Source organism: Oncorhynchus clarkii, chromosome 22, assembly GCF_045791955.1.
Source record: "Oncorhynchus clarkii lewisi isolate Uvic-CL-2024 chromosome 22, UVic_Ocla_1.0, whole genome shotgun sequence".
Lineage (NCBI taxonomy): Eukaryota > Metazoa > Chordata > Actinopteri > Salmoniformes > Salmonidae > Oncorhynchus > Oncorhynchus clarkii.
In genome coordinates, this window is record NC_092168.1 from 33,265,845 (window position 1) to 33,293,097 (window position 27,253).

The 27,253-nt window shown below is 44.5% G+C and overlaps 1 protein-coding gene across 1 annotated transcript; it reads left to right on the forward strand.

Annotated features, from left to right (window-relative positions):
- The first annotated feature begins 5,369 nt into the window (after positions 1 to 5,369).
- On the forward strand, positions 5,370 to 27,164 carry LOC139380812 (protein HEG-like). The gene is made up of 14 exons (XM_071123876.1): positions 5,370 to 5,909; positions 13,558 to 14,910; positions 15,079 to 16,191; positions 16,387 to 16,503; positions 17,306 to 17,443; positions 18,585 to 18,688; positions 19,852 to 19,907; positions 20,123 to 20,283; positions 20,994 to 21,128; positions 23,902 to 23,944; positions 24,047 to 24,084; positions 24,263 to 24,350; positions 24,550 to 24,727; positions 25,133 to 27,164. Exons 1-14 carry the CDS (start codon positions 5,573 to 5,575, stop codon positions 25,274 to 25,276), a joined length of 4,005 nt encoding a protein of 1,334 aa, XP_070979977.1. The 5' UTR covers positions 5,370 to 5,572; the 3' UTR covers positions 25,277 to 27,164.
- The last annotated feature ends 89 nt before the right edge of the window (positions 27,165 to 27,253 follow it).

A 27,253-nucleotide genomic window follows, 5' to 3' on the forward strand; every position in this document is an offset into this window, starting at 1 on the left:
ACTAGAAAAGTACATTTTCTGAAGAAAATCTGGTGTGCTTGCTAGCTTGTTTGAAAGTATTTATGGTTGTGAAATATGATATTTTTCTTATTAATACATTTTTATTTTAGTTTGGTCTCTTTTCTCTCCTGATCTCTAAAAAAATTGGCCATCAAACTAGCTAATTTAAAAAAGAATAAAAAATCTTGGAAAATTCTCTCTCCCCACGCGAACTCAGACGCTACCGGCGCTTAGCGGTAGTATGAGTAGTGGCACACTGGATATCTTTCATTTGTGTCATCTCTCACGGTCAGAGACAGGGAAGGGTTCAATTCAACTGTTTTTAAATGGGCATACAATGCAGATCGTGCAGCAGAACAAACTCCAATCACAGTTAAAGAGTTTAAATTGTTACAACAGCATAGCTTGCAGTTATTTAGCTTATTTACAGTTAGCTTATTTACATAGTCTACATTCACTATGATCAGCTGATAGCCCTCATCTATTTGCCGTCCCAGTGAGCAATAAACTAGCTAGGTAGCTTTGACGCAACAAGTTCTGGGAGTCTGTTGGGACATTGGGCTGACATTGGGACTCCTGCGTCCCACTAGGTAGCTTGCTTACAGTGGGATGAGTGTTTTTGCAGGAAATAAATGCTAAACAAATATGTTGGATTTTTACAAATTTACTGAGCACCTGCCCATGCAAAGGTCTGTGCACAGCCCTGCTGTACAGCTAAGGGTCAATACCCTCACACCCACAGCATCACACTATCCTCAGTCACAGCTGTCCACACACCAGATACAGCAGGGGATAGTAGGGGGTGTGGGCACTCTGGGGTTGATCCACTAAACAGGGAGTGACAGCTCAGCTGTGGTAAGGTTGGGGGGTTGGATTAGTGGGTGGTAGTGTAGTGGGGGGTTGGATTAGTGGGTGGTAGTGTAGTGGGGGGTTGGATTAGTGGGTGGTAGTGTAGTGGGGGGTCGGATTAGTGGGTGGTAGTGTAGTGGGGGGTCGGATTAGTGGGTGGTAGTGTAGTGGGGGGTCGGATTAGTGGGTGCTAGTGTAGTGGGGGGTTGGATTAGTGGGTGGTAGTGTAGTGGGGGGTTGGATTAGTGGGTGGTAGTGTAGTGGGGGGTTGGATTAGTGGGTGGTAGGGTAGTGTGGGGTTGGATTAGTGGATGGTAGTGTAGTGGGGGTCGGATTAGTGGGGGGTTGGATTAGTGGGTGGTAGTGTAGTGGGGGGTTGAGAGGAATGGGCTATCTGCTGCTGAAGTGTAGCTACATGTTATCTACAGCAGAAATAATACAGAGCTCAGCACAAATATACATCATAAAATTCTGTACACCAAGGTGTTTGCAAGCATATTTCTTTTTTGTGTTAAAAAAATGATAAAATTCATGGTGACACTTTATTTAATGCCTGCAAGTAATGTGTTACCAAATTAATATATGAAGTTGTTCTAATTTTCAAAGTGCCTACATTGTTCTGCTTTCATAAGGGGTTGGTTGAGCAGAACTGAGCTGGGAAAAGTTTACTAATCTCTTTCCCGGTTTTGTTCCAACTTCCCAGGTCTCCTTGGTGGATTTCCTGTTTTTGCTGGGCCTCTACATCTCCTCGCTGGCCTCCTGCATGGGTGGTCTACAAGGCACCCAGGATCCTCCAGGTCATCGCCAAGGAGAGGGTCATCCCAGCCCTGACCTTCCTTGGACAAGGGTTGGATAAGCCTGGCAGGCTGGATGGATGATCCATGAATCACAAAATATTAAGATAAATGGATCAGGTGCTTTATGTTTCAAGCGTCTCAGAGTAGGAGTGCTGATCTAGGATCAGTTTAGCCTTTTAGATCATAATGAATAAAGATAAATAGATAGAGGGACCTGATCCTATATCAGCACTTAAATAAATAACTAACATAAGTGCAAAAACACATTTTGCTGCAAACAGTTTTCCGTCACATAACTTAAACTGAAGTTTTTCTCTTTGGCTATAAATCAGAACCATCAAACACAATGTAGTCTGTCTCGAGTGGGAGGGTGTGGTACCAGTACGATGGGTGGGTTCCACGGGAAACAGTGAGAGAATGGCCTAATTTTAGAGTGGTCAGTAGAGTAAACTAACCTCACAGAGAGAGAGAGAGTGAAGTGAAGGAACTGAGGGGGCAATCCAAATGGCACCCAATTTCCTATATAGTGCACTACTTTTGGCCTACAGAGATGCTATAGGCTCTGGTCAAAAGTAGTGCACTACGAAGGAATAGGGTGCCATTTGGGATGCAGGTTGAGTGTAGCGTAACGGTCTAAAGGTTGGTCGTGTCTTATGAAACGCAGCACACTGACCCCCCTGACTCCCCACTTCCTCTCCTCGGCCCCCACGCCCCTCAGTAGTGTGTGTGTGTGTGTGTGTGTGTGTGTGTGTGTGTGCGTGTGTGTGTGTGTTTTCATGCTGGAACCAGGCCCTAGACATCTCGCCCTGAATCAAAGCCTTAGAACAAATGCAGGAAGGGAGATGAAGGGAGACGGATGGGGCTGGCCCAGGTTGCCCTGGAACACCGCCAGAGAGTACCAGTGGTGGTTAAGGCAGGATGGTTGAAGTGTACAGAGCATTCCGGAAAGTATTCATACCCCTTAACTTTTTCCACATTTTGTTACGTTACAACCTTATTCTAAAATGGATTAAATAAAACAATTTCCTATGCAATCTACACACAAAACCCCATAATGACAAAGCAAAAACAGGTTTTTAGAAATGTTTGCAAATTTACAAACAAATGAAACAGAAATACCTTTCTTACATAAATATTCAGACCCTTTGCTATGAGACTCGAAATTGAGCTCAGGTGTTTCCTGTTTCAATTGATTATCCTTGAGATGTTTCCACAACTTGACTGGAGTCCACCTGTGGTAAATTCAATTGATTGGGCATTATTTGGAAAGGCACACACATGTCTATATGAGTTCCCACAGTTGACAGTGCATGTCAGAGCAAGAACCAAGCCATGAGGTCAAAGGACTTGTCCGTAGAGCTGAGACAGGATTGTGCCGATGCACAGATCTGGGGAATGGTACCAAAACATTCTGCATTATCGAAGGTCCCCAAGAACACAATGGCCTACGTCATTCTTAAATCAAAGAAGTTTGGAACCACCAAGAATCGGGGGAGAAGGGTCTTGGTCAGGAAGGTGACCAAGAGGAGTCCCTCCATGGAGATGGGAGAACCTTCCAGAAGGACAACCATCTCTGCAGCACTCCACCAATTAGGCCTTTATGGTAGAGTGGCCAGATGGAAGCCACTCCTCGGTAAAAGGCACATGACCTCTCGCTCTCTCGCTTGAAGTTGGCCAAAAGGTACCTAAAGACTCTCAGATCATGAGAAACAAGATTCTCTGGTCTGATGAAACCAAGATTGAACTCTTTGGCCTGAATGCCAAGTGTCATGTCTGGAGGAGACCTGGCACCATCCCTACGGTGAAGCAAGGTGGTGGCAGCAACATGCGGTGGGGATGTTTTCAGCGGCAGGGACTGGAAGACTAATCAGGATCGAGGCAAAGATGAACGGAGCAAATTACAGAAAGATCCTTGATGAAAACCTGAACCAGAGCTCACAGGACCTCAGACTGGGACAAAGGTTCACCTTCCAACATGACAATGACTCTAAGCACACACAGCCAAGACAATGCAGGAGTGGCTTTGGGACAAGTCTGTTGAATGTCCTTGAGTGGCCCAGCCAGAGCCTGGACATGAACCCAATTGAGCATCTCTGGAGAGATCTGAAAATAGCTGTGCAGCAATGCTCCCCATCCACCCAGACAAAACTTGAGAGGATCTGCACAGAAGAATGGGAGAAACTCCTCAAATACAGGTGTGACAAGCTGGTAGCGTCATACCCAAGAAGACTCGAGACTGTAATCGCTGCCAAAGGTGCTTCAACAAAGTACTGACTAAAGGGTCTAATACTTGATATATCAGTTGTATATTTTAAAACCTGTTTTTGCTTTGTCTTCATGGGGTAGATTGATGAGGGAAAAAAACGATTTACTCAATTTTAGAATAAGGATGTAACTTAACAAAAGGTGGAACACGTCAAGGGGTCTGAATACCTTGCGACCCCCCGCGTTTCTCTCACTCTCTATCTCCAACCAATGTCTGATTCCTTCTATGCCAAATTCTGCAACCACTAGATTGCACTGATTGGTGTAAGCCAGTTGAACATGTAGTATCACACCTCTGCCCTATTGTATCTAAATGTATTTTCTTGATTTACTCATGTTTTCCCCCTGTCCAGGCATTATGTTCCATCCTGATTATGTTTGTCATTCAGTGGGTCTATGCAACAACCTTCGGCGTGGCCTAGCGTTTGGCCGTAGCAAGGATTCTGGGTCGCCAGGCAAACAATGCCCTGCTTACTTCCCTATCTCAAGACTGTGACAGAGGCATACTGTAGATCACACATGGGCACCGCTTGTACCACAGGTATCATGGGTAGTGAGATGGTTTTCATATTTTACAGGTCACACAACGATCTCCTACTGTATATCAGAGGAGTAGATTTTTATTCTGGAGTGGCAAAGAGTGACACATCTTAACTCAAGTTTAGTGTTGACATGTATGGTTTATAATATATTAAATATAGTAATATATTAAATTACAGTATGTTTTGTGAATACCTACAGGAGCTGCAGCTCGTTTCAGCTTATTCAGATGTGTTAGGACCACCCTGAGTAGCTTGGGAAGGTAAAAGGTTCACTCCAAATCTTGTAATCTCATGTATTCATCTCTATAACTGTATGATATTTATTCATGATGTCTTGAAGACCAAGTATGTAGATCATTGCTATATGCAATCATGTATGAAATACATCTTTGTAACCAACGTCTTTGTAACCAAGTTCAGGAAATGTTCAGGAACTCAGGAAATACTCGTACAATATCGCTCTGAGCAGCGAAAACAACCAAGAAAACAACCAACAGGTCTCTGTGACTGAGTGAGGCAATCCATGGAATGTTTACTTCCAATCTGTTCGACCTCATTAGAATGTCTTTCTTCATCTGCTTGTATGTAGCTGTGTGGTTGGGGATGTCCCCATTGCAAGCAACTGTAACCATTTGGAACTTTGTTCACTAGCAACAATGTAACATTTGCAGAAATATCAAGTCGACATTTCATCTGAGAGGTCTGCACTCCACACTTGTGGGCATGCATGTAAAGTCTACTATAGTATCTTACACTGAAGAAATCACAGCAAAATACCAGATTCAGAGATTCTTGATATTCTGAAGTCTAGTTGAGTGTAACAATAGCCCACATCCCGCGGAACCTCAGCCTACTAGGGCGGAATTGGGTGGAAACCACTATCGCTGATGTGTGTGGGAGGAGCTTGGCGCCTATGATGTGATAACAGGCTTCTGTTTCCAGCACCACTGCACCACTTCACGGTCTGCAAACGTATTAAAATTCATCGGATCAACTGATGTTTAGGGTCTCCGAAGGTATTTAAAATTATACATTTTTGAAAAATATAGTTTCTGATGGTGGCACGTCGCTGCTACTTGTTTGGAATATACGCCTACCCGCCGCCGTTTACGGGTCGTTATGATTATGGAAACCTGCTTTTTGAGTCACGTAGTCCTAACCCGTCTTTCTCTGTTGGTTCTCTTGGTCGTTCTGAGACCCCTCAATGCGTGGATTTACACCTCCAGGAGCAACGATATGGATAGGGCACTGGTAACGGGGGTATACTTCTCTCCCCGGGTTACTAACTCTGAAGAAATAACTGCCATAACTGCCTTACCAAAATACTTGTTTACTACTCCGGCAACTTCTACGGACTTTAGGGAGGTATCATCACCATCATCTGGAACAGAACTCCACCACAGAGTCAGGCATTCCGATGAGAGTGAGACACGGGCGTTGAGTGAAGACAAATTAGGTAAGGTGCAGTATGGTACAGACATATGGAAGAGTGCACCCTTGGGCTTCGAAAACGGGACAAGAGTTCTTCTACACACTGTCCCATCCCGTTATGTGGCAAGGGTCGCGCAGAGTGACAATATTTAAACCTCAGTCATGATTTGATCATTGTATGTAGAAGCTATAACGGATGGTTTATTACATGTTTATATGATTCTTGATCAACATTCCTTGGGTCCACTTGGACTCATTTCAAATAACGGCATTTAGGCTGATAACCCCAGAACAAAATAAGAAAAAACATGGATACATTTAAAATATGGATACAATGATTGCGTAATTTGCTGACAGTCAGAAACCAACATTTAACTTACTAAATGACTAGGTTATATAAGGCCATATCTGTGGGCTATCAGAATTGTACTTGGAATTCCCCACCTGAACCTGGTGGTTTTTCCACACTGACACAAGCATGTTTTCCCCCTCCTGTTTGATGGTTTTGGTGGGTTATTTTCTTGTAATCTAGTGCAGGCATCCCCTCAAATAAAATCAACTGGCCTTGTCCCCTGTCATTCATTTATATGCCTATGGACATTTGATGTAGCCTTATCTAAGCCATAATAAGGTCTTCTTATAATAGTATAATTCATAGTGATCATTTGAGTCATTATTCTAAAATATCATAGGCAGCTGATAGCCTAAAGTAGATTAGAATTATACACCTTGTATTGAACAACTTCCAAGGTATACCTTTCAAACCAATCAATGTATTTGTTGACTCATGTTTCAGGACTCTGCTAGAAATGTTGTCTACCTCCATACATTCTTATGAGGTATTGCCAGTGACTACATGTGGAGAAAGTGTTAACTCTTTCGGTGAATAATTGTTCATTAGTTATTATAGCTTCCTTGTAAGCGTACTACGGCCACTGCCAAGACGTCTGAACCTTTATGGCACAGGGGCAGTGTGCTTGCCTATTAACTGCAGGGTTGCTGGCTCAAGTCCAGTTCTCTTTGTCCCTTCTCAATCACTACATCGGTGGCAACAGCTGGGATAACCACAATGTCTCTCAGGCCTTTACCGGAAGAATGCCTCAGTCTGCATTGGAGTTTGTGAGAGAGGTACATTTTCCGCTTTTCCAGAAGGTGAAGAGTGTCATCTCTCCATATAGAAGTGTAACAGAGTGCATTCTCTTCTGTGGCGAACAGGGCGCAAACCAGCAATCATCTGCACAACAGCATGCACTAAGCCTACAGAACTCAAAGCCAACCATTTTAGCCAGCAGAGCAAGAGCCACTCCGTGAGTGACAGTTGGCTTTAGATCAGGGAAGGTGTGATGTCACAGATGTACTCCAGCCAACATACTATGGGCAACTATCACATCCACTTTATAAGTCACTGTCAAGAGGTCTGAGTCTGGACCTTTATGGCTTGCCCTGAAACCCTGGTCAAAAGTAGTGCACTATGTAGGGAATGGGACCAGGGAATAGGACCAGAGGCCGGTCAAAAGTTATGATGCATTTCCATACAGGATTTACCCCAGTGTTTTACCCAGAAGGCTCCGAATTTTCTGTTTCCATCTACGGGGGCCGGCACCTCTGTTTCACTGGGCCATGGCTCCGGCAGACCTGCTTTCACCTGGGGCCAAAGCCAGGCCACTGATACTTTTCAGCCAGCATTTACATAACACTGACTGACTGTTACCTTTAACACCTTCTCACAAAGCATTTGTTTTGATTATGCAGAGGTTGTTGATTCTGCATGCATCAGTTCAGCTGGGCCTCGACAAAACTCGGCTAGCCGAACCGAAAGAGTGTGCTCACATACTCCCTTAAAAGATCTTCACTTGAAACATTTGAAAAAAGTGGCAATAATACTGTTTGTCACTTTTGAGACGTCATAGCCAGTATACACTTCCTCAAAATAGTCAGAATTAATCTAAGATAACTCAAGAAATCTGTCATGAATTTTTGCCGAGAAGATTTTAATCGCGCAATGTTTGGTGCATTATTACGCAATGAAAAAAATGTGCATGAAAATGAGTCATATCTCATTGAATGACAACAAAGACTTTATTGAAGAATCCCTACTGTTGACCAATTACCTATGAAGGGACATAGACTTCGGCTCCGAACTTCGGCTTGCCTCCAGAAAAAAATGTGTCTGCACGAACAGCCGAAAAAACCCTCACTGAAGTCCAAAACGAACAAAAATGTCACAAAATGTCATCATAATATATGCACAAACTTTTCCAAACCGTTTTCGGCTGGGAAGCATGTGGACGCCTTTACTGTCAGCCCTAGCTATGCAAACACAATTACACGAGAGTTTGTATTAACATTAAACACTGGCAACTCACTGGTGTAAGTGAGTAAGTGTGTGTAAGTGTCCATGAAAATTCGGTATATATGCACTATAAAGAGAATAGGATGCCATTTGGGATAGAAGCCATTTCATCATCATCATGAACTGGGAGCCACAGAAGTAAAACAATTAAAATAACTAAACACACAAAAGCTAACTTCTTGGTCCTGCCAGCACCAATAGTGCTCCATTCCAGTCTGCTTTTGATTACAGTGTACTGAATGCAGGGATAAGCCAGCCAGTTAGGCCAGTGGACTCCATCCAGAGAGCTTTAGTTTAGAGGAAAATGGCCTAATTCTCTAAGAGTGTGTCACAAATGAAACCATATTCCCTATATATTGCACTACTTTTGACCAGGGCCCATACAGTGCCTTCAGAAAGTATTCACACCCCTTGACCTTTTCCACATTGTGTTGTGTTACAGCCTGAATTTGAAATGGATTAAATTGAGATTTTTGCGTTACTGGCCAAGTGTCACGACTTCCGCCGAAGTTGGTCCCTCTCCTTGTTCGGGCGGCGTTCGGCGGTCACCGGTTTTCTCGTCACCACCGATCCATGTTTCGTTTTCGATTTGTTTTGTCTTCATTATACACACCTGGTTTCCATTCCATAATCATTGTTCCCTATTTAACCCTCTGGTTTTCCCCCTTGGTTTTGTGCGTGTTTGTTATTGTCAAGTTGTGTCATTTTGTGACCTGGATTATTTTGTCTCCTTTATGGAATATTGTTTTTGAGTAAAGTAACGGTTATTACTCATCTCTGTGTCCTGCGCCTGACTCCGCCTTACCCGCATCACCTAGACATTTGACACCTAGACACAATACCCCATAATATCAAAGTGAAATTATGTTTTTAGAAATGTCTACAAGTTAATTAAAAATGAAAAGCTGAAATGTCTTGAGTCAATAAGTACTCAACCCCTTTGTTATGGCAATCTTAAATAATTTTAGGAGTAAAAACTTGCTTAACAAGTCACATAATAAGTTGCATGAACACACTGTGTGCAATAATAGTATTTAACATGATTTTTGAATTAATACCTCATCTCTGTACCCCACACGTACAATTATTTGTAAGGTCCCTCAGCCGAGCAGTGAATTTCAAATGGAAATTCAACCACAAAGACCAGGTAGGTTCCACAAAACTAAACTAATTGACAGAGTGAAAAGAAGGAAGTCTCTACAGAATAAAATATTCCCAAACATGCATCCTGTTTGCGACAAGGCACTGAAGTAATACCATAACATAAATGTTTCAAAGCAATTCACTTTTTGTCCTGAATACAAAGTGTTATGTTTGGGGCAAGTCCAATACAACACATTACTGAGTACTACTCTCCATATTTTCAAGCATAGTGGTGGCTTTGTGATGTTATGGGTATGCTTGTAATCATTAGGGACTGGGGAGTTTTTCAGGATAAAAAATAAACTGAAAGGCAAAATTGTAGATTTCCACAAGACACTAGGAGATTAATGCACCTTTCAGCAGGACAATAACTAAAACAAGAAGACAGTGAATGTTCCTGAGTGGCCGAGTTATAGTTTTGACTTAAATCTGCTTGAAAATCTATGGCAAGACTTGAAAATGTTTTTCTAGCAATGATCAACAACCAATTTGACAGGGCTTGAAGAATTTTGAAAATTATATTCATTTAATTTATTTAACCTTTATTTTATGGGCAAATATTATACAATCCAGGTGTGCAAAGGTCAAAGAGACTTGCCCAGAAAGACTCACAGCTGTTATTGCTGCCGAAGGTGATTCTAACATGTTTTGACTCAGGGGTGTGAATTGTTTATTTCTAAAAACGTGTTTTAATTTTGTCATTATGTGGTATTGTGTGTAGATGTGTGATAAAATATATTTAATGACTTTTGAATTCAGGCTGTATGTAACACAACAAAATGTGGAATAAGTCAAGGGCTATGAATACTTTCTGATGGCACTGTGCGTCTCTGGTCAAAAGTAGTGCACTATATAGGGAATACGGTGCCATTTGGGACGCATCCTAGGTCTCTCTCTCTGTGGAATGACTGTACCGTTGCTGTACTCTTCTTCCCGCTATCTGCATACTGTCTGACAGCCTGACTGTTTGACTGTGTCATTGCTATGTGTTACATTCAGGATGTTATCTAGCACAGACAGCGCTCTTCCTTGGCAGTGGCAGTAGGTTATTGTTCCAAAGCTCCCCAGCAGCAGTGTTGAGTTAGTGGAGAAGTGCCAGGCTGACAGACAGGCAGACAAACAGGCAGGCTGCCACAGAGTAGAGGGGTGGAGATTTCAGGCCCCAGACCATCCATAAACCCAGCTTTAGGCCTAGGTGGAGTTTGTAGGCCCTAGTAGTAGTGGTGATACGGACAGGAACACAGCACACCCGGGGTGTCTGTTTTGTTCTCATACCATGAAATAGCCTACATGTGTCATCTGCACGTGTAGGCCAAGAACTACTGCCCTATCTTAGTAGTAGGAGGTCTATAACTACCATATCTTAGTAGTATGAGGTCTAGAACTGCCATATTTTAGTAATAGGAGGCCTAGAACTGCAATATTTTAGTAATAGGAGGCCTAGAACTGCCATATCTTAGTAGTAGGAGGTCTAGAACTACCATATTTTAGTAGTATGAGGCCTAGAACTACCATATTTTAGTAATAGGAGGCCTAGAACTGCTATATCTTAGTAGTAGGAGGCCTAGAACTGCCATATTTTAGTAATAGGAGGCCTAGAACTGCCATATCTTAGTAGTAGGAGGCCTAAAACCTCCACATATTAGCAGTAGGAGGCTTAGAACTGCCATATCTTAGTAGTAGGAGGCCTAGAACTGCCATATTTTAGTAGTAGGAGGCCTAGAACCTCCACATCTTAGCAGTAGGAGGCTTAGAACTGCCATATCTTAGTAGTAGGAGGCCTAGAACTGCCATATTTTAGTAATAGGAGGCCCAGAACTGCCATATTTTAGTAATAGGAGGCCTAGAACTGCCATATGTTAGTACTAGGAGGCCTAGAAATGCCATATCTTAGTAGTAGTAGGCCTAGAACTGCCATATTTTAGTAATAGGAGGCCTAGAACTGACATATCTTAGTAGTAGGAGGCCTACAATTGCCATATTTTAGTAATAGGAGGCCTAGAACTGACATATCTTAGTAGTAAGAGGCCTACAACTGCCATATTTTAGTAGTAGGAGGCTTAGAACTGACATATGTTAGTAGTAGGAGGCCTAGTCATGTATCTTTACAAACGGAAACTTAATTGGAAAAAAATAAAGCAATGAACATACCAATTAATTGTTAGATTTAAATGAGATTTGTATACTTTTTAGCCTTTAGTCCCCAAAACCTGTGTACTACGTAACAAATGTGTATAAATGTGACCGACCGGCTTGATTCGGTCTTATGTTTTACATTGGATAAAAGTAGAGACAGAGCTAGAAAATGGCATATCATACACTACAGTTGAGGAACAATGGGAAAGTAATTCTGCTTTGAAAGTTGATAAACCTGTAACCTCACTTTTGAGAAAATGGCACTTGAATGTTTTTGTAAACCTACTGGAGAGCTCTTCTTTGTCTACACCCATTTTGCATCGTTTTTACCCTCTTAAGCCTTAGCCCCGCTCATCTCTTTAAGGATTCACATGTGAGGCCATGTAATAATCAACCAAAGATTTCAAGACTAAAGGCTGGTTTATACTACAGGTGTATTAATTCATTCAATCTGGAGTGCCAGAGTGCACCCTGGGTGTTCATAACCTCAGAGCGTTGTCACAGATCATACACGTAACGTTAGCTAGCGAGCCATACAGCTGATGTTAGCTAGCTACCTAACAGTATGCTTTAACTTGAAATGAAAATTATTTTCTGACAAAATTAGAAATGTGTAATATCTGAAAATGTAGCTAGCTTGTCTTACCTGTATACATGTATGGACGTTTCTCCCTCTCTGTCGCGGATGCCATGGTTGCCCTTAGTTTGAAGATGTAATCCGGAGACAGGTGTTTTATACAGCTTTCTGTGTTCTCTTTTCGACTCCCACTGCATATTTGCAATCAATGACCAGAAATTTCTCCATCTTCTTAGCTATCATACTCTAATTCCACCAGGCCTTCCACTGATTTCAAAACTCGGTCCTCCAGAAAGTGGAGAGCAACACTTTGATATCTTAAAAAAAAGCAGTGTTAGAAAGGATTATCTACAAATACTGACCAGCTCATGTTATAGACAGAAGCATGCTACATGGCAGACCATTCCGAACCCATCTGCCAGTATGTCCAGCCCATCCATTATCTCTGCCAATCATGGCTAGCGGGAAGGTTCCTTGCTTTTTCCATGGCTAAACCAACTAGGCTCATAATTTAACCATTTTATTCGTTTACAGATGGGATACAAGTTTGTTATTAAGGCACATGAAAGTTCACAAGTTCCAGAAGGCATTTCTGCCAAAAACCACATTTTGATAAATAAATAATAGTTTACGTTCAAATGGCTCTCCTGTCAATTAGTGACTCTCGACATACGCCCAGTTTCCTGAAATGAGTCACATATGTGCACCCTGTCATTGCTCTCTCTCTCTCTCGCTCTACTGTGTGTGCGTCTTGCTAGCTGTCACTTAAATGGCGAAGGGCTGAAGCTCATTGGCTGAAACTCAAATTGCTAGAGGGCTGTCCAAATAGGGGTAAATGTAGGCAAGATGGCATCTTCCAAAAAACGGTCACTTTCAAACTAGGGATTTCGTGGCTAATTGAGGTAAAACAGTAATTCTGCTTATAGATTATGCATGTATGAACTACACATTGACACATCCATCACAAAGTGGGAGGTTTAAAAAATACTAGCGGAGCATGTCTTTAACTGACTGTTTTCAAAAAGCCCCAAAAAACTGTGAGCCAGAGAGCAAACTCTGCTTCAATATGAACCCAAACAACGTCTGCAGTTTGACAGTATTATAACATCTATGGCTTCTGCTATGTCAGCTTAAGGAAGGAAATGGCAAAGTCCCAAAGGCCAGAGTCACCTCCATATTTAGGGCCCAGGCTTTTGTTAGGGTAGACAGGCCTGGCTGCCAATTGTTCTCCACCCAAAATCAGAACAGCTGCAGGCAGCAACTCCTGACATCTTCCCTTTTAGAGTTTGAAGCAAGATAAAACCTCTCCGGGGCCATCTGGTGGTCCAGACATTTAGGGTTTTGTTTTGGGTGTCTTTCTTCCCAACTTTTTATGTAGGCCTATGTTTCACATAGCTTTCCTTGAATACAGAAAACACATACCTGTCATCCTTTTTGAATTGTATTTATATATTTATTCTTCAGCCACTGAACAAAACATACGTCTCTCCTCGGGCTCAACCAGTTGGACATCAGAAGGGACCCTTGGTTTGTCGACGGAGCAGAGGAGCTCTACCATTGTAGTGTCTACAGAGGCTACCACACAGTGGGAGGACAAGACCAGACTAACACCAGACCACCTACCAGAGGCCTACTCTGGGCTCCCAGCACAGCTCAGGGCTTTGACTGAAACAAAACGCTCAGTAGAACTTAGGTCTGTGTCTGTTACGGAAGCCAGACCACCTCAGGACAGCCCTGATGCTGACAGCAGTCTCAGAGGGGACCAGTCCACAAACCGAGGTACTGTGGATCTCAGAGAAGACCAATCCACAACCCAAGGCACCGTGGGTCTCAGCGAGAACCAGTCCACAAACCGGGGCACGTTGGGTCTCAGCGAGGACCAGTCCACAAACCGGGGCACGTTGGGTCTCAGCGAGGACCAGTCCAATATCCGAGGCACCATGGGTCTCAGTGAGGACCAGTCCACAAACCGAGGCACTGAGGGCCTCAGAGAGGACCAGTCCAATATCCGAGGCACCATGGGTCTCAGTGAGGACCAGTCCACAAACCAAGGCACTCAGGGCCTCAGAGAGAACCAGTCCACAAACCGAGGTACTGTGGGTCTCAGAGAGGACCAGTCCACAAACCGAGGCACCGTGGGTCTCAGAGAGGACCAGTCCACAAACCAAGGCACTGAGGGCCTCAGAGAGGACCAGTCCACAAACCGAGGTACTGTGGGTCTCAGAGAGGACCAGTCCACAAACCGAGGCACCGTGGGTCTCAGCGAGGACCAGCCCACAACCCGAGGCACCATGGGTCTCAGAGAGGACCAGTCCACAAACCGAGGTACTGTGGATCTCAGAGAGGACCAATCCACAACCCAAAGCACCATGGGTCTCAGCGAGGACCAGTCCACAAACCAAGGCACTGTGGGCCTCAGAGAGGACCAGTCCACAATCCGTGGCACCATGGGTCTCAGAGAGGACCACTCCACAAACCAAGGCACCGTGGGTCTCGGCCAAGGACAGTCAACAGATACTCTCAGGCAAGAACAGTGGACCGACCTAGGAACCATGGCTCTCCCCATCCCTGTCCACACCGACCGCACCTACATCTCCTCCACTATGAGTCGAGCGGGAGAGAGGACCTTACTGTCTGTGAGCTCCAGCAGCACCTCCATGTACCCTAAGGACTCCACCTTGGGCCTCCCGACCAGCCGCACCGGTGCCGGGGCTGGGGATGTCACCGACAGGATACCCTCCACTGGACCTGACCATGGGCATGACGCTACGTCTGGGTCTGACTCTCACCCCCACTCCAACACCAACTCTTCACAAGGTAAACAACCTTCTGAAATTCCCTCTTTGTGTATATGTATATACAGTATGTATATGTCTACCGGGGAGAATGGGATATGCAAAATACTAATTTCCATTTCTCATGTTGTAAATGGACAAAAAGTAATCTTCTTCTCCCTCTTCCTCTTCTTCTACTTATTCTAAACAGAGAGGCCTGGTGGTTTGTCCTCCAGAGGGACCAACCCGCTGACTGAACCCCCCAATGTGACCCAACAGCAGGACCTCACCTCTCTGATTTCGGAGGGAACCCCCTACTCCACCCCCCCTCTCAGCGTGGCTGATAACCACAGCAGACAGGACACAGACACAACAGACTCCAGTCAGCCCTCCAGCGGCAGGACGTCCCAGACAGAAGATGGGGTCCCTGATTCTTCACAGCCCCCCTTCCTGTTTTCAGAAGGACCCAGCCATCCCAGCACCAACACCTCTCAGGGAGGAGATAGAGATACTCCCTCCATCATGGTCACCGGGTCTGGCACGTCCACAGAGTCCTCCACAGGTGCCCTCAGCACCCAGGGGAGCCAGGGTGAGACAGAAGGAGTCACATCACTCCACACAGAGGACACACCTACCATCGTAGGTCTGGCTCTAACTACTGCTCACCCGACGCTACGAGAAAGTGCCACCGCTCTGGACGACTCCCTGTCCCGGTTCATCTCAAGCCAGCCTCCCTTTGTCCCCAAGACAGAGCAGCCATCGCCGGCGGTGACCACAGAGGTCCTGATGTCCACCACATCTGTTACCGTTATGATGACGTCACAGGTCACTGAGGAGGAGACCTACAGATTTACTACAGCAACCAGCACCACACTGACACCCCCTCTGGTTACGACAAGGATGGTTCAACTTAGCACCACCTCCGTCGAAGCCCAGACTCAACCCACCACCATCCCTACCACCATTACCACTGAGACCACTCTGGGTCTCCAGACCCTGGCTTCAACCCCCCAGCGCCCAGCTACACTTCAGACCCAGACCCAGGAGCCCTCAACAGGGGTGAGCTTCACCGACGTCACCAGCTTCACCGATGTAACCACCTTGCACCTGGAGACCAGCACGGCCACACCGGGGAACACCACGCCCCACAGCGGCCAGGACATCACCACCACCACTACTACAGCCTCCTCTTCTTACAGCCACAGCACCACCACCAGGAGCACAGTGGAACTGCACACTACAGGGAAACACACTGACAGGGGGACCACTGAGGTAGAAGTGACCACAGCTCCAATGGACATCAGATCTACACCTCAGACACCAGGTTTGTCAACAGTATATCTTTTAAAACTTTTATTCTGCTAAAGTTAGTTTTTCCTTGAATTTAGCTGGAAACGTGGAATTAAGATGTGTGTATTCCCAAATCCTAATGACTGTTGTTTGGAACAATGAAGAAAATCTATGAACTGCATTGATATGAGATGCAGTACATCAGTCTGAATCCATCTCTCTTCTTTAGGTAGTGCCTGTGAGCCCAACCCCTGTCTGAACGGAGGTGGGTGTAGAGAGACCTATGGAGGGAGGGAATTCACCTGTTACTGTCTGTCAGCATGGACAGGACCTAGCTGCAATGAGGGTGAGTTCAACCTATCATTCCCAGCCGAGTTCACCTGTCCAGTGTTTGTGTTCTTTTGCCCATCTTAATCTTTTCTTTTTATTGGCCAGTCTGAGATATGACTTTTTCTTTGCAACTCTGCCTAGAAGGCCAGCATCCTGGAGTCGCCTCTTCCCTGTTGACGTTGAGACTGGTGTTTTGCGGGTACTATTTCACGAAGCTGCCAGTTGAGGACTTGTGAGGCGTCTGTTTCTCAAAATAGACACTCTAATGTACTTGTCCTCTTGCTCAGTTGTGCACCGGGGCCTCTCACTCCTCTTTCTATGGCAGCAGCACAACATGGTAGCAGCACAACACATGGTACAAACATTATTGGGCACAGACAACAGCACAAAGGGCAAGAAGGTAGAGACAACAATACATCACGCAAAGCAACCACAACAGTCATTAAGAGTGTCCATGATTGAGTCTAGGTGACCCTAGCAACCTGGCCGAGTAACAGAGGTGTGAACAACCTGTATACAACCCATAGGGAAATGGATGCCTAATGCAGCAGCTATAGAGCCCCAAGTCTCTTGGCCCAGGACCAGAGAGAGTTTTAGTGAGGGTTTAATGATTCAAGTTTTGTGCAGTTTTATGTAACTGATCTCTGTCACCTGTCCTCTGTCAGCTGTCCTCTGTCCTTGTCCTCTGTCTATGTATCTGTGTTGCTTTGTTTGTCCAGATGTGAAAATGTCTTTATATTGCTGATTGTATTCACTATAGTCATCTTGTCCTCTATGTTCACACTGCCCTCTCTGTCCTCTGTCTCTGCTGTGTCCAGATGTGGATGAGTGTGAGATTGGCCCCGGCCCCTCGGGCCCATGTCCCAGTGACTCTACGTGTGTTAACACCAGGGGCTCCTTCAGCTGCGAGTGTCCCCTGGGCCTTGACATTGAGAACGGACGAGACTGCACGCGAGGTACGGCTTAACAAACAGTACACACAGCCTTTGTTTACAGTCTCATATGACGATAAAAATATAAACAATATTTAGCTCTTTATTTTTGGGGTGATGTTAAAGTAAGCCAGTTGCACTACATACAACTAAACATACATGCTTTATTTACAAGTCTCATATCACATGACAATATAAACAATACGTAGGGCCTTGTTTAGGTTATATTAGATCAAATCAAATTTGATTGGTCACATACACATATTTAGCAGATGCAATTGTGGGTGTAGCGAAATGCGTGTGTTCCTAGATCCAACAGTGCAGTAGTATCTAACAATTCATAACAATACACACACGTCTAAAAGAATGGAATTAATAAATATATGAATATTAGGTCGAGCAACGTCGGAGTGGCAATGACTAAAATACAGTAGAATAGAATACAGTATATACATACAGTATGAGATGAATAAAGCAGTATGTAAACATTATTTAAACATTATTAAAGTGACTATTGTTCCATTATTAAAGTGGCCAGTGATTCCAAGTCTATGTATATGGGGCAGCAGCCTCTTAAGGTGCAGGGTTGAGTAACCGGGTGGAAGCCAGCTAGTGATGGCTATTGAACAGTCTGATGGCCTTGAGATAGAAGCTGTTTTTCAGTCTGTCGGTCCCAGCTTTGATCCTTCTGGATGATAGCGAGGTGAACAGGCCGTGGCTTGTGTGGTTGATCAGGTTATGTTATAGGTTATGTCAGCCATCATCAACTAGATTGTAGATTTTTTTTCATAACAAGATGATTGGGGGGTGGAACATAATTACAAATAATTTGTAGACTGCAAATTGACTACTATTAGCCCAAACAGATATAATATTTTACTCAAACATGATTTCCAACCTTGCTTACATTTGTATACGATCACGTTTCTCTCTATTATGCGTCAGAATACTTTGGAACAAATAATTAAACCACCCACGGGGCAAATTCGATGCAGGGGTTGCCAGTTGGGGGACCCTGGGTTATGTTATTAGACACTACTAATCTTATTGATGTATTCATTCTCAATAAAGGGTTTGCTATATTTCATTAGTTGAAAGAAATGACTGTAAACTTTAGAGACAGTCTTGAACCTTAGTTAACCACCGTGTCTGTTTACCTCTACAGCAAAAACTTTCTTGGGGACGTTCAGTGTCAACAACTCTCACTATGACCCACTGCTCTCCAGGAGCGCCACACTGCATGAGATCCAGAGAGAGATCAACCAGCTGGTAAGGACAGGGACAGGCTGGGAGTTGCAGAAGGAGGGAATATTCCCTGTATACCTTTCTGAAATTCCCTGTATACATCCCTCAATATTCCCTGTATACCTTCCTGAATATTCCCTGTATACATCCCAGAATATTCCCTGTATTCATCCCTGAATATTCCCTGTATACCTTCCTGAATATTCCCTGCATACATCCCTGAATATTCCCTGTATACATCACAGAATATTCCCTGTTTACATCCCAGAATATTCCCTGTATACATCCCAGAATATTCCCTGTATACATCCCTGAATATTCCCTGTTTACCTTCCTGAATATTCCCTGTATACATCCCTGAATATTCCCTGTATACATCCCAGAATATTCCCTGTTTACATCCCCAAATATTCCCTGTATACATCCCCGAATATTCCCTGTATACATCCCAAAATATTCCCTGTATACATCCCTGAATATTCCCTGTATACATCCCAGAATATTCTCTGTATACATCCCTGAATATTCCCTGTATACATCCCAGAATATTCTCTGTATACATCCCTGAATATTCCCTGTATACATCCCAGACTATTCCCTGTATACATCCCTGAATATTCCCTGTATACATCCCAGAATATTCCCTGTATACATCCTTGAATATTCCCTGTATACATCCCAGAATATTCCCTGTATACATCCCAGAATATTCCCTGTATACATCCCAGAATATTCCCTGTATACATCCCTGAATATTCCCTGTATGCATCCCTGAATATTCCCTATATATATCCCAGAATATTCCCTGCATACATCCCTGAATATTCCCTGTATGCATCCCTGAATATTCCCTATATGCATCCCTGAATATTCCCTGTATGCATCCCTGAATATTCCCTGTATGCATCCCTGAATATTCCCTGTAACTAGTAATTTTGGAATCTCTCAAGAATGTTGGTATGTTTGCTAGATTACCGGGAGTTTTGCAACCCTAGTGTGGAAAGAGGAATGACTATCACTGACATTGTGTATTGTGTATTTGTTGTAATGATGCAGCAAGCCTGTTCAATCAATTTGATAGATGTATTAGGAATGTAAGGAAGAAATAGTTCATGTATTATAAATAATTAAATGTGATCATGCCCAACTAATAATATTTAGCCCTCACGCTTTTTTCTTTTTTACAGCTCAATGCCTCATTATCAATTCTGCATGGTTACCGGCGTTCTACTTTGAGTAAAAAGTGAGTTTCTTCTTCCCCCATAAGATTGTCTTTGCACAACATGCATGACAACATTGCATGTAAAGTGTAATAAAAAATCAAGCAATACCAATACACTCTTGATACATTTAAAAGGACTTTATTGTAATGTATGTTCAATAGAACAACAACTTTACAACTCTTGACGCTTTAAATGGACTTTAAATCAAGTTTGCTGTCATGTGTGTGTGTTCCAGAGGGGAAGACGGAGTTCATATCTCTGCTGTCAACATGTTCTCCCTCTCTGCTGACGTGACCAGCTCTGAGGTCTATGACAGCATACAGATGTCTCTGAACAATTGTAACAGCACTGCTGGACACTGCAGAGTGGTGGTCACTCACCAGCTCTCCTATCAAGGTACAGCACTCTCTACATCCCTCTGTCATGTGCTCTCATTTATTTTTTATCTAGTCAACTCAGGGATTTGAACCAGTGACCTTTCGGTTAATTACCCAGCACTCTTAACCACTAGGCTACCTGCCGCCCCGCTCGTCTTCCTCCATTCATCATCCTCAGTCCTCCTCCCTCGTCTTCATGACCAATCCTCTCCTCTTTACTCTAACCCTAACTCTTACCCTGAATGACTATAACGGTGTCAGCATACAGATGTCTCTGAACAACTGTAACAGCACTGCTGGACACAGCAGAGTGGTGGTCACTCACCAGTGCTCCTATCACGGTAACAGCACTCTCTTACCTCCATCTTCCTCTCTCAACTTCCTCCATCCACCGTCTTCCCTTCTTTCACCCTCAGCTTCATGACCCATCCTCATCTCTTTCCCCTAATCACAGTCTTAAAGGATTAGTTCATCCTAATTTCAAAATGACATATTTGTTTTGTTACCTTGTAAGCAGCCTGTGGGGACAAAGGCGGCAGAATTCAATCCATGCATTGGGTTTGTGTACGCCGTCACTGACACCATCTGCTAACTTTAGCATTTTCTAGCCCAAAAAACAATGAACATCAATGTATGACATTAGCATGTTTTACATTTAATACCTGACCCTGCTACAGCCATCCTAATCTACCCCTCTCCCATCCTAATCTACCCCTCTCTGCCCCTCAGTTGAGAGTCTGTGTCTGGCCCAGAATACCCAGTGTCACCTAGAGCGTTCCTTCTGTGTCGACTCCAATGGGACAGCCTACTGCCATTGTCAACCAGGGTACTTCAAACTCAACCCTGAGGACCAGTCCTGCCTAGGTGAGGCCTGAAACGAGGATAAGGTGGAGGGTAGTCTTCTGTCTTGCCTAGGTGAGGCCTGAAATGAGGATAAGGTGTAGGGTAGTCCTACATCTTGCCTAGGTGAGGCCTGAAACGAGGATAAGGTGGAGGGTAGTCCTACATCTTGCCTAGGTGAGGCCTGAAACGAGGATAAGGTGGAGGGTAGTCTTCCATCTTGCCTAGGTGAGGCCTGAAACGAGGATAAGGTGGAGGGTAGTCTTCCGTCTTGCCTAGGTGAGGCCTGAAACAAGGATAAGGTGGAGGGTAGTCCTACATCTTGCCTAGGTGAGGCCTGAAACGAGGATAAGGTGGAGGGTAGTCCTACAGTTTGCCTAGGTGAGGCCTGAAACGAGGATAAGGTGGAGTGTAGTCTTCCATCTTGCCTAGGTGAGGCCTGAAACAAGGATAAGGTGGAGGGTAGTACTACATCTTGCCTAGGTGAGGCCTGAAACAAGGATAAGGTGGAGGGTAGTCCTACATCTTGCCTAGGTGAGGCCTGAAACGAGGATAAGGTGGAGGGTAGTCTTCCGTCTTGCCTAGGTGAGGCCTGAAACGAGGATAAGGTGGAGGGTAGTCTTCCGTCTTGCCTAGGTGAGGCCTGAAACGAGGATAAGGTGGAGGGTAGTCCTACATCTTGCCTATGTGAGGCCTGAAACGAGGATAAGGTGGAGGGTAGTCCTACATTTTGCCTAGGTGAGGCCTGAAACGAGGATAAGGTGGAGGGTAGTCTTCTGTCTTGCCTAGGTGAGGCCTGAAATGAGGATAAGGTGGAGGGTAGTCCTACATCTTGCCTAGGTGAGGCCTGAAACGAGGATAAGGTGGAGGGTAGTCCTACATCTTGCCTAGGGGAGGCCTGAAACGAGGATAAGGTGGAGGGTAGTCTTCCATCTTGCCTAGGTGAGGCCTGAAACGAGGATAAGGTGGAGGGTAGTCCTACAGTTTGCCTAGGTGAGGCCTGAAACGAGGATAAGGTGGAGTGTAGTCTTCCATCTTGCCTAGGTGAGGCCTGAAACAAGGATAAGGTGGAGGGTAGTACTACATCTTGCCTAGGTGAGGCCTGAAACAAGGATAAGGTGGAGGGTAGTCCTACATCTTGCCTAGGTGAGGCCTGAAACGAGGATAAGGTGGAGGGTAGTCTTCCGTCTTGCCTAGGTGAGGCCTGAAACGAGGATAAGGTGGAGGGTAGTCTTCCGTCTTGCCTAGGTGAGGCCTGAAACGAGGATAAGGTGGAGGGTAGTCCTACATCTTGCCTATGTGAGGCCTGAAACGAGGATAAGGTGGAGGGTAGTCCTACATTTTGCCTAGGTGAGGCCTGAAACGAGGATAAGGTGGAGGGTAGTCTTCTGTCTTGCCTAGGTGAGGCCTGAAATGAGGATAAGGTGGAGGGTAGTCCTACATCTTGCCTAGGTGAGGCCTGAAACGAGGATAAGGTGGAGGGTAGTCCTACATCTTGCCTAGGGGAGGCCTGAAACGAGGATAAGGTGGAGGGTAGTTTTCCATCTTGCCTAGGTGAGGCCTGAAACGAGGATAAGGTGGAGGGTAGTCTTCCATCTTGCTTAGGAGAGGCCTGAAACGAGGATAAGGTGGAGGGTAGTCCTACATCTTGCCTAGGTGAGGCCTGAAACGAGGATAAGGTGGAGGGTAGTCCTACATCTTGCCTAGGTGAGGCCTGAAACAAGGATAAGGTGGAGGGTAGTCTTCCGTCTTGCCTAGGTGAGGCCTGAAATGAGGATAAGGTGGAGGGTAGTCCTACATCTTGCCTATGTGAGGCCTGAAACGAGGATAAGGTGGAGGGTAGTCCTACATTTTGCCTAGGTGAGGCCTGAAACGAGGATAAGGTGGAGGGTAGTCTTCTGTCTTGCCTAGGTGAGGCCTGAAATGAGGATAAGGTGGAGGGTAGTCCTACATCTTGCCTAGGTGAGGCCTGAAACGAGGATAAGGTGGAGGGTAGTCCTACATCTTGCCTAGGTGAGGCCTGAAACGAGGATAAGGTGGAGGGTAGTCCTACATCTTGCCTATGTGAGGCCTGAAACGAGGATAAGGTGGAGGGTAGTCCTACATTTTGCCTAGGTGAGGCCTGAAACGAGGATAAGGTGGAGGGTAGTCTTCTGTCTTGCCTAGGTGAGGCCTGAAATGAGGATAAGGTGGAGGGTAGTCCTACATCTTGCCTAGGTGAGGCCTGAAACGAGGATAAGGTGGAGGGTAGTCCTACATCTTGCCTAGGTGAGGCCTGAAACGAGGATAAGGTGGAGGGTAGTCTTCCATCTTGTCTAGGTGAGGCCTGAAACGAGGATAAGGTGGAGGGTAGTCCTACATCTTGCCTAGGTGAGGCCTGAAACGAGGATAAGGTGGAGGGTAGTCTTACATCTTGCCTAGGTGAGGCCTGAAACAAGGATAACGTGGAGGGTAAGTCCTACATCTTGCCTAGGTGAGGCCTGAAACGAGGATAAGGTGGAGGGTAGTCCTACATCTTGTCTAGGTGAGGCCTGTAAGGGTGGAGCAAGCAGACGTTAAAGCATACCATAGCAAAACGTTTTGCAATGCAAAACAAAAAACACGTATTCCCTGCGGGGTTTCAGTGCGTTTTCTTCGTTTTGGTGCCTTGTGAATATGACCCAGCCTCAGTCAAACATATCTTATGTCAAATTTACTTTATTTATTTTCATTTTAGCAGGCAGCTTTTTGAAAAGAAAATGTTTTATAAAACAAAAATGTTGTTGCTTTGAAATGATTGTAAAATGACATCTTACAGAATGCGGTGATGGTCTGAAACGGGTCAATGGAACCTGTGTCAGGTAAGTAGTGACAACTCTAATCATCTAATCCACTGGACCATTCCATTAATACATGTTATTCATGATTTTTTGGTCTTATATTTGGTTGTTTATATCTTTCAGGTGCACATTTGGATTTGGAGGATTCAACTGTGGAAATTGTAAGTCTGAGACTTTAATGACTTAAATGATCATTTAAAAAGTGTGAGAAAAATATATAATGGAGAATCAAGACAACATTTGAGTCACTTAACTCCTTAGTTGTTGTCATGGTTATTCTTTCTGCACTCACAGTCACAGCGTAGACCTCCAGTTTAATCATAACATTTTGTCTTCTAGTCTACAAGCTGATAGCTGTGGTGGTATCGCCAGTAGGGGGTGCCCTACTCCTTGTTCTCATCATCGCTCTCATTGTCACCTGCTGCAAGTAAGATTCCATGACACTATTGCTGTAGTTATAACCATTTAATAACACAGTAGTAAGAGGACAACCACTAATTCCTTATTCTCAGTCCATGTTGTGCCATATTGGAAAAATTTAATTGACCACACATTTTGTAATAACTGTTATAAGTGTTTATAAAATAATTGAGTGAACTTATAATATTTTGTGTATCCCTTTACAGGAAAGACAAGAATGACATCAACAAGATCATTTTCAAAAGTGGCGATTTTCAAATGTCGCCGTACGCAGAGTTCCCAAAGAGTAACCGTGTTTCTATGGAGTGGGGGAGAGAGGCCATCGAGATGCAGGAGAACGGTAGCACCAAGAACCTGCTACAAATGACAGACATCTACTACTCTGTATGTATAGACACTACTACTCTGTACATATAGAATCTACTACTCTGTACGTATAAAAGCTACTACTCTGTACATATAGAAACTATACTCTGTACATATAGAAACTACTACACTGTACATATAGAAACTACTACTCAGTACATACAGTATACGTCTATGTACTCTATGTATAAACATCTATTCTCTATAAGCACAGACATCTAGCGGTACATAAAGAAACAAAACACAATGTTAACACATAAACATAGCATTTCTCTAGAAGACAATAGACAAACCAATTAGACAGAAGGGCCACTATGTTTGTTATTTTTGGTCCACCATAGCAGGTAAGGATTAGCCTACACCGCTCTCTTTCTCCCCCCCCCCCTCCCCGTTGATACTGACCACCCCATATCTGTGTTGCAGCCTGCGTTACGTAACTCTGACCTAGAGCGTAACGGCCTCTACCCGTTCTCTGGCCTGCCAGGCTCCCGTCACTCCTGTATCTATCCCGCCCAATGGAACCCTTCGTTCATTAACGACGACTCACGACGTCGGGACTACTTCTGACGCCCGGCTACCCCGCCTCCGGCCCTGCCTAGCCAGCCAACCCCACCTCTGGCCCTGCCTAGCCAGCCAACTTCGCCTCTGGCCTTGCCTAGCCAGCCAACCCCACCTCTGGCCCTGCCTAGCCAGCCAACTGTACCTCTGGTCCTGCCTCACCAGCCAACTTTGCATCTGGCCCTGCCTCGCCAGCCAACTTTGCCTCTGGCCCTGCCTCGCCAGCCAACTCCGCCTCTGGCTCTGCCTAGCCAGCCAACTCCGCCTCTTGCCCTGCCTCACCAGCCAACTCCGCCTCTTGCCCTGCCTCACCAGCCAACTCCGCCTCTTGCCCTGCCTAGCCAGCCAACTCCACCTCTGGCGCTGCCTCACCAGCCAACTCCACCACTGACATAAGCCTAATTTACACACCTTCTACTTCACTTCAACGTCCACACAAGGTCCGCATTTGCGCACCTCCTTGGCAAAGTGTCCGAACGGACAGGAGTGGACATTCGATTTTGCATAATTTTGTTTGAGTGGACCAAGTGGACAGCTCAGAAGTGGAAGGTGTTAATTAGGCTTTAGCCTGGTCCCAGATTTGTTTGTGCTCTTGCATACTCCATTTCTGTCATTGTCAAGCCAAACATGGCAATGAGTGATAAGGAGTTGGCATGGTAGCATAAACACACTGGCACGCAGACTACCACTGCCTGGTCTCCAGTCAACCACATCCATGATTAAGTGCACCAAAAACACTTCACACTGATTTGATCAGTGCAAATTTGATCATATGATTTGATCGTATGTCAAAAGCAATAATAAAAGCAATCCATAAATGATAAAAGTTACGGTGTATACCATGTATTCATAATGTGTGGATGCATGTCTGTTTGTTCTGCAAAGTGTGTGTGTGTGTCTGTGTGTATGTGTGTGTGTGTGTGTGTGTGTGTGTGTGTGTGTGTGTGTGTGTGTGTGTGTGTGTGTGTGTGTGTGTGTGTGTGTGTGTGTGTGTGTGTGTGTGTGTGTGTGTACTGAAAAAGCAGGTTGAAAAGAGAATGCTGCAAAAACTTGTTTTGTGTGTGTCAAGTATTGTTACATTGTGTAAAGATATTTAACGGCATGACAGGTGGAAAATCAATGTACTGTATTTGTCAGATGAAGAATAGATGCACCAAAGTGGTTTCCTATGACACATTGAATGATGGTCAAGCTGCTGTCTGTCGATCGGAACAGTACAACAGTTTTTGTAATTTATTGAATGTATTTCAACAGTTAAAAATGTATGAAGACATTTTCAACATGTTGCATTGTCAGAGGGACTCATACCCCACCCTGTTCTGTAGGGACAAACATCTGAAGTTTGGAACACAAAAGGCTGTGTGTGCGTGTGCGTGTGTGTGAGTGGACGCGTGTGTGGATGTGTGGATGTGTTTAACTATACTTGTGGGAACCCACATTTGACTAACTGGGGATATTTTGTTGGTCCCAACAAGGTCAAATGCTATTTCAAGGGGGTTTAGGGTTAAGGTTAGAATTAGTGTTAGGGTTAGAATTAGGTTTAGGGTTAGGATTAGGAGCTAAGGGTTAGGTTTAAGGTTTGATTTTCAGGTTAGGGTTAAGATTAGGGTACGGGTTAGGGTTAGGGACAATAGGATTTTGAATGGGACTGAATTGTGTGTCCTCACATGGTTCGTTGTACAAGACTGTGTGTATGTGTGTGAATCTTGGATTAATTCAGTTCAATAAACATGCTAAGTGTCAGCTCTCATTTATGGTTTGCATAGAGATGTACTATATTTGTAGATAGAGTACCCTTTTATATCTTTGTTGTTTTCCTTCGAATATGAATGGTCTATTACCTCTGGCGTTTTAGTCAGACATGCATATTTAATAAATAAAAGAACATTCTGTACAATTGCCTGTCTGTTGACTCTTTAAATGTGATCAGTGGGGGAAGTTATGTTTGCATGATCACACTCAAGCTCAGGGCCCATATTTGTAAAG